A 12,415-nucleotide genomic window follows, 5' to 3' on the forward strand; every position below is an offset into this window, starting at 1 on the left:
CATTATACATAGGGGTTTATGTGTTAGTGACTGTATAATAATAATGTTGTCAGTCCAGACTGAGTCAAAAGTATGACTATGACATGTCCTCTGAGGCAGCTTCCAGTGGAAAGATGAGTATAACTTTTTCACTTTTTTATGGTGAGTTTGTCACTGTTGAAATGTGCTAGAGACTCTAGAAAGATATCTTTATTATATATTTCAGAGGCTAATATTTATATATTATTTTCATCATGAATGAATCTGTTGATCATTTTTACCATTACCTGATGAATTGTAATCAATCATTTTCTGTCCATCCACAAATTGATCAACCTTTATCTAGCTCTTGTTCCTTGAGTTCCTGAGTTTGAAAACACTTATTACAAAAGCCTGCTTGTTCTCTGACTGCATACACACACCCAAATCCTTAGAGGTCATACGCAACTTGTTTCTGTCCTCACACTCAGCAGGTTCCCGCTCCATCTCACCACTGGGTGCAGGATACGTTACGGCTAAATTCATCATATTGGTTATTTACTGTAATACGTCACCAAACATAGCGTATTAGCCATTATCTGCAAACCACTGCATCATCTCGTTGACTAAAAACATTAAGCAGCCTCTACATTAAAACATGTTAGCCTTTTTTCTCAGATGTGATTCCTGTATAAAACTGGACCTTTAAAAGTATGCACCTATACAATGGTTTAATATGTGCAGCTACAGTTAATTAATTTATGATCTCATATGTTAGCTGGTGGAGTCACATTGGCATATTGGCTATGGAGGAGCATGAAGCAGGCTGAAAGGTCTTTCTAGCCACCTTGTAATGCCCTGAGGCTATCACTAAGAGCTTTTTTACATTTCCCTTGTAGGGAGAGTATGGTTGATGCACCAGGAGCATGTGGTTAGTGTGTGTGTGTGTGTGTGTGTGAAATATGTCTACAGGGACAGACAGAACCTCACCTTCAGGACTAAGAGCTGACAGCCGCTGGTCAGATACTGTGAATGCTGAAGAAGACATCAGTCTACCTCCATAAAGGAAAGTGAGCCAGTTGAAGCAAAGAAAAACAATTTCAGCTGTGATGTTGTCGGAGGCAAAGCAACACAACTACAATTCATCCAGATGTGCATGCCCTCCACAGTGGCAGAAGAAGAGCCCATAAAAAAGGATGTCTACAAAAAAATCTGTTGCTGTTTAAAGTTTGTGCTTGCTGCCGATCTTGTTTCATATTTTCATACTTGGCCTGCTTTCAGGCGATTAAACTGAAAAGTCCAAGGGGAGAGCAAACAGGAAGCAATCGTACTTCACCCGGCATGAATAGAGCGGTTTCCATGACAACCACAGACCTATATCTACCAACAGCACTTGTTAGGAAGTATGAGTGGTGAAAAGTATGACCATGTTTTCCATGGTTACACTTTTCTGAAAAAGACATCATTTATAATGTGTTAGAGTGTAGACATGAATATAGCACATTTTATGAACTTTATAAACTGCAGTGAACCACAGTAAACCAATGTAAAGATTTAGGTTACTAAATAATACCTATTTATTATATATTGTTAAATTTAGTTTTAAAAATGAGTTTAAAATAACCCATAACACAGCAGAGATAGCTTTAGATTTAAATCTTCACAACAGCTCTTCTACACCAATTGTTGTGGAGTAATGAACCGTAATGTCACTTTACAGTATAAATATTAAATTTTTTAAAGCAGCAACAAAATGACAATGTAAAAACTGTATGTGAAAGTGCAAAGGGGGTCTTGAACCTACAGAGAATAATTAATGAGTTTAAGCTAATTCTTTAGACTTGTTTTGGTTCACTCTCACCACTTTCAGAGAATAATTTTTAGCAAACATCTCTAAAAATCCACTGTTCACTACCTGTTCAGTACCAAACAACAGGTACAATAAGAGACTAGTCCAATATACTAGAGCATTTAGCAGCTTAAGAGACAGATATTTCCCACAGGAGTTGGTTTGGACACTAAAAACAGCACTAAAAGTGAATCAATAATATAATTATGATGTGGCCAGAACTCCGAATGAATGATAATGTTGCTCTATAACTGCTAGATGTATAAATAAGCAACTGTTTGCTAGCAAGTTTGCCATATCAATTTAAAAAGTGATGATATGTCTAGTGTTGTCACGATAACAAAATTATTGTTTCGATACCGATAACAAGTCAAGAATTGCGATTTCGATACTTTTTTCGATACTTTTTGCTTTTTGACAAGGGGGGAACATCTCAAAATATTCATTGCTGTGCTTTTTTTAAACCGGGAACATTTTAATGCATATGCACGCGTGTCCAGATGTCTGTAGAGAAGAAATGAAATATTTAATTGATGTGTTATTTGTCATAACAGAAGACCTTAAATAGTCTTATGTGGATGTACGCAATACTTTATACTGAACTTAGATCTCTATTGCAGTGGTTATGTGTAACTGTACTTTAGACTTACGCATAACGATTACATGTAAGTAATATGGAAATATGGTTAACCTGTATTATTTAAGCTGGTGATTATGGATGTAATGTAGGCTATGTTTCCGTGACTTCTTACGCTTGATTTCTTTGATGGTTAAATTTTTGTTATTTTGTGAGTCCATATTTCTTACAAGAGGCGTGTATGAAATCCCTCCTTTTGCGTAGGTCGCTGTGCTTTTTAAAATTAACGTGTATGCTGTGAAAGGTTGGTTTTCAGAGGACGTTTAATTGCAAGCTAATTGGTTACGCCGTGAGGGTTAATGCCATGTGCTACTATTCTTGATGCTCGTAAAACTACGGTGTTTTGTGCCAAATTGTGATTCTACAAAATAAACGTCAGCCTACTCTTGACTCGTTTTAGGGCCATGAACCTTGATCGTGTTATCTGTTCACATACGTAACCTGGTGTCGGGTCTTTAACCTTTGTACAACTCGTCGGTGTGTGTGTTGCCAGGTTCAGTGTTGGGCTCCTTTGTTTACATTTGTTTATTGTTGTGATGATGAAACAGGTCTCACTAGCGGTAGCTTTGCCCTCACTGCAGCAAGGGTAGGCAAAGTACTTGCCATAGTTCACTCTGCGTTCCTTTTTTCTACCAGTCGTGGACGGCGGCCACGGTTCACTGTGGTCGCACATGCAGCGTCTCGGTTATAGTGTTTGTTTGTACATTGACAGCTGCAGCTTCTTTGCTGGCGTGGTGGGGGAAAACACAGAGATCCCAGGGAAGGCACTGAAGCATGCGTTGCACACACCAACATGAAATACGTCTCTTACAAATCTGGAACGTGGTCATTCTTAAAAGTATCGATACTAATAAATTTAGGAATCGTGACGTTTTTAATTTCTGAGAATCGCGATACTTTTGAAGTATCGGTGCAACACTAGTATACAAACCACCCTGACGAGAGGCTTTGCATCTCCTCTCCCCCATAACAAATAACTACTGCAGTTGTACTTTTTTTTATAAGACACAAAAACAGAGTTTAACAGTGTTTCTTTTTTTTGGTCGATTTTATATTCTTTTGTTATTTAAGATATTGAATTACACCAGTTTAGAGATTGTTTCTAAAGAAAGGAGATATTTTTCATGTATTTTGTTGTTTAAGATGACCATGTAAGTTTTTATAAGAGGACACAAACTGTTTTACAGAGTTTCTGTAAAGAAAGCACCTCTAAGATTTTTTTCCTACGAATAAAAGATCATTTTATTTGGTCATAATTTGTCTGTAGCTCATTTTGATTAAAAAATAAAATAAAATCATGAACAAAAAATCGTGAACCGTATTGAATGGTGAGTTGAGTGTATGGTTACGTCCCTACTGCTGTCTAACTGTCCACCCGTCTGTGTCTCAGGCTCTGCTCTAGCTGCCAGCGTTTGTAAGAAGATAACGGGTCGCCTGACGAGCGCCATCGCCAAACAGGAAGACGTGTCTGTCCAGCTGGAGGCGCTCGACATCATGGCTGACATGCTCTGCAGGTCCGCTCCCCGTCTACCTGCCCACTACATCATCCTCCATTTATACTGTCACAGTAAACAACGTCAACAGGAAATGTGCTGAACAGCTTCTGACTTTAATCTAGACAGATGTTTTCTCTTGTACGTTTCTCTACCATCTGAGATTCATGTGTTGTATTCATCTCTAAGTAAATGAACTGTGCTGCGTTAGAAAGGCTGACTTTAATCTTGTGTGGAATAAAATAAACAGTTAACTGTCTGTCTCTCTGCAGACAAGGAGGTCTGCTGGTGAACTTCCATCCCTCCATCCTCAGCTGTCTCCTCCCTCAGCTCACCTCCCCCAGACTGGCTGTCAGAAAGGTGCGTCCGACCTTTTAGGTTGCTCATCATTAAGGAGGCGGTGTGCGTCTGCCCTGTATCCACTGACAGCTGTTGTAACCTGTTTCAGAGGACCATCATGGCTCTGGGTCACTTGGTTATGTCCTGCGGGAATCTGGTCTTCATCGATTTGATCGAGCACCTTCTGACCGAGCTGGGGAGGAACGACAACATGTCGACCACCAGAACCTACATACAGTGCACGGCCGCCATCAGCAGACAGGCCGGACACAGGATCGGTGAGACAGACGGGCGCCGACATCGAAGTGTTGATATGAAAGCTTTTAATGAGCCGCCTCAGAAATGAACGAGCTGTTTTCTGTGTTCAGGAGAGTATCTGGAGAAGATCATTCCTCTGGTGGTGAAGTTTTGTAACGTCGACGACGATGAGCTCAGAGAGTACTGCATCCAGGCCTTCGAGTCCTTCGTCAGGAGGTAATTCACACCGCAACCCCGCCAGCGTATCGCCGCTGTCGTCGCTCTCGCTTCACATTCACGCTGTCGTTCCAGGTGTCCTAAAGAAGTTTACCCCCACGTCCCCACGGTCATCTCAATCTGCCTGCGCTACTTGACCTACGACCCCAACTACAACTTTGACGATGAAGACGAGGACGACAACGCCATGGACGCTGAGCAGAACGATGAAGACTACCAAGGTACTGAATTATAAGAGAGAAAGAGAGATAGCAGCTTCTTCTCGTCACTTAAACGGGCAGAAACACAGAATGAAAACACCTTCATACACGAGATATCAGGACGGCCCCCCCACTAAAGATTTTACTAGTCGTCCGACGTTTATGATATTAGTTTATTTAAATATCTATATTTTATCAGCTGCCTGTTCAACGCGAACAGAAACAGCAGTAATGATTCTGAATGTGTCTTTAAAGAGACTTTATTTATTTATAACACAAGTCTTCAAAACTTCACTGAAACAAATCGTTGAGTTACTTTAATCGACATGTTGAGGTAATTAAGCAGCTGTTAGTTAGTTATTGATGAAGATAACTGGTGTTTCTCAGTGTGGTTGATGTTAAACACAGTGGAAACTCTTCACTCCGTTTTAACTTTAACCCCGATCGCAGCGTCTAACAGCAGCCGCTCTCTGTGTCTGTCCAGGCAGTGACGATGAGTACAGTGACGATGACGACATGAGCTGGAAGGTCCGCCGGGCGGCCGCCAAGTGTTTGGACGCCGTTGTCTCAACTCGTCACGAGATGCTGCCAGAGTTTTATCGCTCCGTCTCTCCTGCGCTCGTCTGTCGCTTCAAGGTACCGTCAGCCGTCGCTGCTCTTCTTCACCTCCTCACTCTGACGCTTCATCTCCTCCTCACTGAGACCTGATGGTTAACTCGCTCTGACGGCGTCAACTGCAGGAGGATCCTAAAGTATCCTCGCTGTAGCTGGAGGAATATGACCAGGCTTTATCAGCTGATTGGTTTTAGATCAGGGAGGCTCTACCGATCAATGACACCAACCCATTTACTCCTGATGTTACAGTGTGATCTATATCTGGAGGCACATAAACAATCCCATCTTGCTTTTGCATTTACGCCTGGTATTTTAATTTTTGAGATCAGATCTCTGCTAAACCTGAAAATCAGCACCAGACTCCCTTTAAATAATCACAAAGTTCTTGATTTGGATCAAACTTTATAAACTCTGTGAAAAGCCGTCTGACAGATTCTTAATTATTTGCCTCGTCTTGTAAATTCTGCAAATGTATAAAGTTTATTCCTTTCTTTGTGTAAAAGATATAGTGAGTTTGTTCCAGCGTGTCGGCGACTGTGTGACTAGAACAGACGTTGAATCAGTAATTAGAGACGTTTCTCTTTAAACCTTTGCTCTTTATGTTGGTTAAAAACAAATATAGGTTATATGTTGATCGGACACTAATCTCCACCTCTTGGTTAAAGTGATTTCTACCTATTGATCGGACTAATCCGACTGCTGTTGATTGCAATAAATGGCTAACACAGATAATCCCGGCCTATTGACCCGACGTATGTAATCCATACTTGTTAATCTGCTTCCCGTCTGTCTGTAGGAGAGGGAGGAGAACGTGAAGGCCGATGTTTTCCACGCCTACCTGTCGCTGCTCAAACAGACCAGACCGGCTCAGAGCTGGTTGGCCGATCCAGACGCCATGGAGCAGGGAGAAACGCCACTCACCATGCTGCAGAGCCAGGTGACCGAATGAATGAAACAAACACTCCTTGTTTATTAGATTAAAGAGTCAAATTTAGAGAATTGGTCGACTTTAAAGCGGCTCAGATCACACATAGAGTCAGCGTGCTTCGTAAAGGTATTAAAAACACATAAAATACCTTATTTAATAAATATAACTGCCAACTTTGGTTTGTTTCCAGATGTTTCTTTTTGTTTTCTGTCATCGTAAATTGAATATCTTTGTTGTTGTTTTCTTTACTGCTCACATTAAACTTTTAGGACATGTAATGGACATTTTTAGTATTTTAAAACACATTATAATCTAAATGATTAATGGAAATTTAGTTATTAATAATTCAAATTGTTAGTAAAATGCTTCACTTTATGAGTCACTGTTTTGTGCAGACGTTTCTTTATTTACAAGCTGAAACAATGTTTATTAATCAACAACTTCAATGATTGATTAATTATAAAGCAATTTTTAAAGCAAAATTAATAAAATCCCCGATTGTTGTCATTTAAAGATCTCAACTTTGATTTGGGAAGATTAGATTTTACTATTCTGAAGCCTTATAGACTAAACAAAGACTTGAAAATAATAGTTGCAGCCCTAAATTATGTAGAAAAGTCATATTGTATGAGTTAATACTGTAACGATCCATAATCAATCAGCTCCTCACTGGTTGCAGTTTTGTGTCCGTGCAGCAGATGTCGCTGTTGGAGCTTTAATCTGTTTCCATTCTGTAGGCGCTAACAGGAAACCCTCAGCATCCTGCACCGCCGACCACAGAAAACAGGAAGCACTGCTGGTGGTCGTCTTCTTTCTCACGCTCTCTCACACTCTCCGTTAATGTCTCTCGCCCCCTGCAGGTTCCCATGATAGTCAAAGCTCTTCACAAGCAGCTGAAGGAGAAAAGTGTCAAAACCCGTCAGTGTTGTTTCAACATGTTGACTGAGCTGGTGAACGTCCTCCCAGGAGCCCTGACTCAGCACATCCCAGTACTAATACCAGGTGATACTACACCACCTATTACTGTTATTACTCCTGTTATGGGCTCCCTGTTATTACTCCTGTTATTGTCTCTGTTATTGCTGCTCTGTTATTGCTCCTGTTATTGCCTCCTGTTATTGCTCCTGCTGCCCTCCTACTCGGTCTGTGGCTCTCCGCTCAGCTAAGTTTAATTTAAGCGACAGAAGTTCGTCTAGAGTTGTTGTCTTCAACCACCATTGGCATCATTGCAGTCAGCTTCTCCCGGTTTAGGATGTCCTTCAGTGTTCTGGTTCAGGAGGTTTCTGCCGGGAGCCCAATTATCCACAGAGGTCTCCTCCTCTCCAAAACAAACAGACCTGCTGATTAAACCACTGAAACACACTGAATAAAGCAGTTCCACCTTAAACACACTGAATAAAGCAGTTCCACCTTAAAAATCACTGCTTCGCCCACGGCTGTTGGACAGACAAAGGAGCCTTGTTTCTCTGATAACTTAAGATCCAGACGTCCGATGACTAAAATCCTTCATCCGGTTCAAATCTAGAGTTAAAAAGCACCAAGATCAAACAGTGGATGGTAAACATGTGGCTTGAAGACTGGATCACACAGTGCAACTGTGTGACAGCTTCTGGCAGTCGGTTGTATTAATACCCGTCTGTGTTCTTCAGGTATCATCTTCTCTCTCAACGATAAGTCGAGCAGCTCCAACCTCAAAATCGACGCCCTGGCCTGTCTCCACGTCATCATGGTCACGCACCCCGCTCACGCCTTCCACGCCCACGTCCCCGCCCTCGTCCCGCCCGTGGTGGCCTGCGTCGGAGACCCCTTTTACAAGATCACCTCGGAGGCTCTGCTCGTCACGCAGCAGCTCGTCAAGGTGGGAGTCGTGAACCCGCAGCCCGCCGTTAACCTCTCCGACCTCCTGACACGACGAGTTGATTCTTACGGTTTCTCTCCTCGCAGGTGATCCGACCTCTGGACAACCAATCAGAGGGCTCGGACAGCTTCGACCCCTCCCCCTACATCAGCGACCTGTTCACCTGTACAATCAAACGCCTGAAGGCCGCCGACATCGACCAGGAGGTCAAAGAGCGCGCCATCTCCTGTATGGGGCAGATCATCTGTAACCTAGGTAACCACCGCCTGTCAGCCGCGATGCTGCTTCCTGTTTGGTTTTCCTCGCTGCTTTGTCGTTTAATCGTTCCCGTCTGGTTGTGTAGGTGACCGGCTGCCTACTGAACTTCCTGGAACGCTGCTGATCTTCTTAGAGCGCCTCAAGAACGAGATCACCAGACTGACGACAGTGAAAGGTAAGCCCCGCCCTCCACCGCCGTGGAGCGCCACAGGACGTCGCGGCGTGCTCCGTCCGCTACAGTGACACCAGTTTGTTAATACAAGTTTTATTTTCAGCCTTTTATAGCAGTTTTAATATCAGATAACATTTATAAACGGATGCTGACTGCGATCGGCCAGTACCGGCTTCTGAACTCTATATCCCAGCATGCATTTCCATCTGAGCCAGACTCACAGCTGTTACTGTGTCACCACCTGACTGAGGTTCTGATTGGTTGTCTCTCCGGCAGCTCTGACGCTGATCGCCGGCTCTCCGCTGAAAATCGATCTGAGGCCGGTTCTCCCCGACGCCGTTCCCATCCTCGCCTCCTTCCTCCGCAAGAACCAGCGAGCTCTGAAGCTCTGCACGCTGGCCGCTCTGGACATCCTGCTCAGAAACTACAGGTAACACACCTGTCGGGCCACGCCCACGCAGCCGTAAGCTCCGCCCACCTCCTTCCTGTCGGTAACACTCTCCGAACGTGTGCGTTTCAGCTCCGCGGTGACTCCCGTCATGGTGGACGCGGTCCTCGCCGAGCTGCCTCCTCTCATCTCAGAGAGCGACATGCACGTGTCTCAGATGGCGCTCAGCTTCCTGTCCACGCTGGCCGTCACTCACCCGTCCTCGCTGGGTCAGCTGAGCAGCGGGAACATCCTCCAGCAGCTCATCGCGCTGGTTCGATCCCCGCTGCTGCAGGGCGGGGCGCTCGCCGCCATGCTGGACTTCTACCAGGTAGAACAGGAACACTTTATTTGGAGTTTAGTTTTTACGTTAACTTTTTATTGGGTTGTAACAGGAGATAATAAAGCTGAGTAATGAACGATAAATACAGAAGTTTATAAAGATAAAATAGATAAAAAATACTAACTAAATAAAATGCTTAATAAAAATACTAACAAAATAAAATGCCTAATAAAAAATGTTACTCAAATAAAATGCTTAATGAAAAATACTAACAAAATAAAATGCTTAATGAGAAAATACTAACAAAATAAAATGCTTAATAAAAAATACTAACAAAATAAAATGCTTAATAAATAAAATGCTTGTAAAAAAATACTAACACAATAAAATGCTTAATAAATAAAATGCATATAAAAAAATACTAACAAAATAAATGCTTAAATATGTGTATTGATCCTTGAAGGTATTTATGTGTGTGTTCAGGCTTTAGTGGCTACAGAGACTCCTGGTCTCGGTTACATGGACCTGCTGAGGATGCTGACCGGTCCAGTTTACTCCCAGAGTGCCGCTCTGCCTCACAAACAGGCCTACTGCTCCATCGCTAAATGCGTCGCCGCTCTGACCCGAGCCTGCCCCACCGAGGGACCCGCCGTGGTCGGACAGTTCATCCAGGTACACTACCTGTCTGTCTGCCTGTCTGTCTGCACATACTCTGGTTAACGTGTGCTTCACATCGTGGAGGATGTTTATATAAAGTTATTTGTTCCCGCGCCGACAGGACGTGAAGAACAGCCGCTCCACAGACTCCATCAGACTGCTCGCTCTGCTCTCATTGGGCGAGGTGGGACACCATGTGGACCTCAGCAGCCAACCAGAGCTCAAGACCGTCATCCTGGACGCGTTCTCCTCCTCCAGTGAAGAGGTAACGCCCGTCTGTCTGACCAGGAAGCTCCTTTCAGATTCCACATGAAGAGTTTCTAACATGTGAGGCTCAATGCTGAAGTCAGCGTGTTAACAGGCTGATGTTTAGCACGTTAGTCGTCCAAATCTTTCAGTATAAATTAGCGAGTAGAGCTGAAACCATCAGCTGAATAATAAAGAAATTGATCTGCAGAAAATCAAAAGGCAACAATTTAACAGTTGAGTCAATTTTTATAAGCAAAAATGTTTAAATATTCTGTTTTTTCTTTATCTTCTTTGATGAAACTGAATATGTTTGTTCATAAAATGACTCAACAATTTATGGATTAATAATAAATGAAGTGATAGATTAATTGATAATGAAATCATTAGTTGCAGCTTTATCAACAAGGAAAACTTTTTTTAAATGTTCATTTTTGTTTTTCTGTTAAATGGAAGAAATCTTGTTTTTGTTGAGTTTCTGTAACTGTAATCTTTATCGAGCTATAGCTCAGCCTCTGTATTTACTCGGGTCGATCAATAACTTCTCTCATCTGACTGCCAAGACAGAAAAAAACCTCTTCAGGTTGCTGGAAACAGTTTTTATGTGTGCTGTCTTCTGTCGGTGTCGTCTAGTCTTCATGACTCCAGCTTCATCCCAACAAGCTGTTAACCAAAGTCTAATTCAGTAAGGTGTTAGTAGATATTGATCTGTCTCTCTCTCTCTCTTCCCGTCTGTCTCTCAGGTGAAGTCGGCAGCCTCCTATGCGTTGGGCAGTATTGCGGTGGGGAATCTTCCGGAGTATCTGCCCTTCGTCCTGCAGGAGATCTCCTCCTCCAAGAGACAGTACCTGCTGCTGCACTCACTCAAAGAGATCATCAGTAAGAAGAAGCTCACACACTGTGTCGATAAGTGTCTGTGTGTGTGTGTGTGTGTGTGTGTGTGTGTGCTTTGGTTTTAATCTGTGTGTCCGTGTTGAGGTTCGGCGTCGGTGTCCGGTCTGAAGCCGTACGTGGAGTCGGTTTGGTCTCTGCTGCTCAAACACTGCGAGTGTCAGGAGGAAGGAACCAGGAACGTGGTGGCCGAGTGTTTGGGCAAACTGACGCTGATCGACCCCGAAACCCTGCTGCCCCGCCTCAAAGAGGCTACTGCTGTCAGGTAATGAATACTCTGTCGGTAAACAATAACCTGCTGCCCGCTCAAGGATACCGCTGTCAGGTAATCAATACTTCTGATCGTAACCAATAACCCGTGCTGCCCCGCTAAAGGATACCTGCTGTAGGTTAATCAATACTCTGATGGTAACCATAAAACCATGCTGCAAACAGTTGAAGAATACCCTGGAAATTAAATTTCCCCCACATCTGATCAATAACCAAAGGGAACCTATTGTCACACTCAAAGTATAACTGCAGTTACGGTAACAATATCTGATCAATTACAGAATTAATTAATCTTTATATTGGCAAAAGTATTTGTGTGAGAAACTATTTCAATTTTAAATGTATTGATATTGATCAGTAATGAATGAATAATCATACATCGTGTGTATAGTGAACACTTAAGTCAGCTGATAGCCTTAGCCAATATACAGCGATCGATCAAATGTAATATTCAGTTTTAAAGACGTATTGATTGTTAATTGTAAGAGAAACTTTATTGTGACAACTAAAACAACAATCGAACATAGAAATGATGATAAGCCGCCCTTTCCTCTCTCAGCCAGTCACTATGTTCTTTCTCCCCTGACTGTAATCTCATTGGTTTACAGATTTAAATCTATGAATGAATCATAATTTAGATAGATTTCGTGTGGATGTGAAGCAGCCACGGCATAACTGATATGAAATATTGTCTATTGATTATTGATCTGTGTTTCTGTGTGTAGGTTCGTCGTAACGCCAGGAGCTCCGTGGTAACGGGGTAAAGTTCACCCATTCTGACCACGCACATCGACGGCTGCTGAAGAATGCATAGGTAAGTGTCGATTATCGATCTCTGATTCAACCTTTGACTTCTTTAA

At 42.7% G+C, this 12,415-nt stretch overlaps 1 protein-coding gene across 1 annotated transcript in view; it reads left to right on the forward strand.

Annotated features, from left to right (window-relative positions):
- cand1 (cullin-associated and neddylation-dissociated 1) overlaps positions 1-11,565 on the forward strand; it is a 15,330-nt gene extending 3,765 nt beyond the window's left edge. The window contains exons 2-18 of the mRNA XM_035677053.1: positions 3,835-3,958; positions 4,210-4,297; positions 4,386-4,554; positions 4,645-4,750; positions 4,826-4,971; positions 5,435-5,586; positions 6,362-6,502; positions 7,354-7,495; positions 8,143-8,351; positions 8,438-8,606; positions 8,695-8,784; positions 9,058-9,211; positions 9,302-9,539; positions 9,975-10,163; positions 10,270-10,413; positions 11,138-11,273; positions 11,373-11,565. Coding sequence (XP_035532946.1) covers positions 3,835-3,958; positions 4,210-4,297; positions 4,386-4,554; positions 4,645-4,750; positions 4,826-4,971; positions 5,435-5,586; positions 6,362-6,502; positions 7,354-7,495; positions 8,143-8,351; positions 8,438-8,606; positions 8,695-8,784; positions 9,058-9,211; positions 9,302-9,539; positions 9,975-10,163; positions 10,270-10,413; positions 11,138-11,273; positions 11,373-11,554 — 2,579 coding nt within the window. The 3' untranslated portion in view covers positions 11,555-11,565. The remainder of the gene's footprint in view (positions 1-3,834; positions 3,959-4,209; positions 4,298-4,385; positions 4,555-4,644; positions 4,751-4,825; positions 4,972-5,434; positions 5,587-6,361; positions 6,503-7,353; positions 7,496-8,142; positions 8,352-8,437; positions 8,607-8,694; positions 8,785-9,057; positions 9,212-9,301; positions 9,540-9,974; positions 10,164-10,269; positions 10,414-11,137; positions 11,274-11,372) is intronic.
- Positions 11,566-12,415: the final 850 nt, after the last annotated feature.

The sequence above is a fragment of the Morone saxatilis genome, unplaced genomic scaffold (assembly GCF_004916995.1).
Source record: "Morone saxatilis isolate NCDOM2014 unplaced genomic scaffold, NCSU_SB_2.0 Contig5, whole genome shotgun sequence".
NCBI classification, from domain to species: domain Eukaryota; kingdom Metazoa; phylum Chordata; class Actinopteri; family Moronidae; genus Morone; species Morone saxatilis.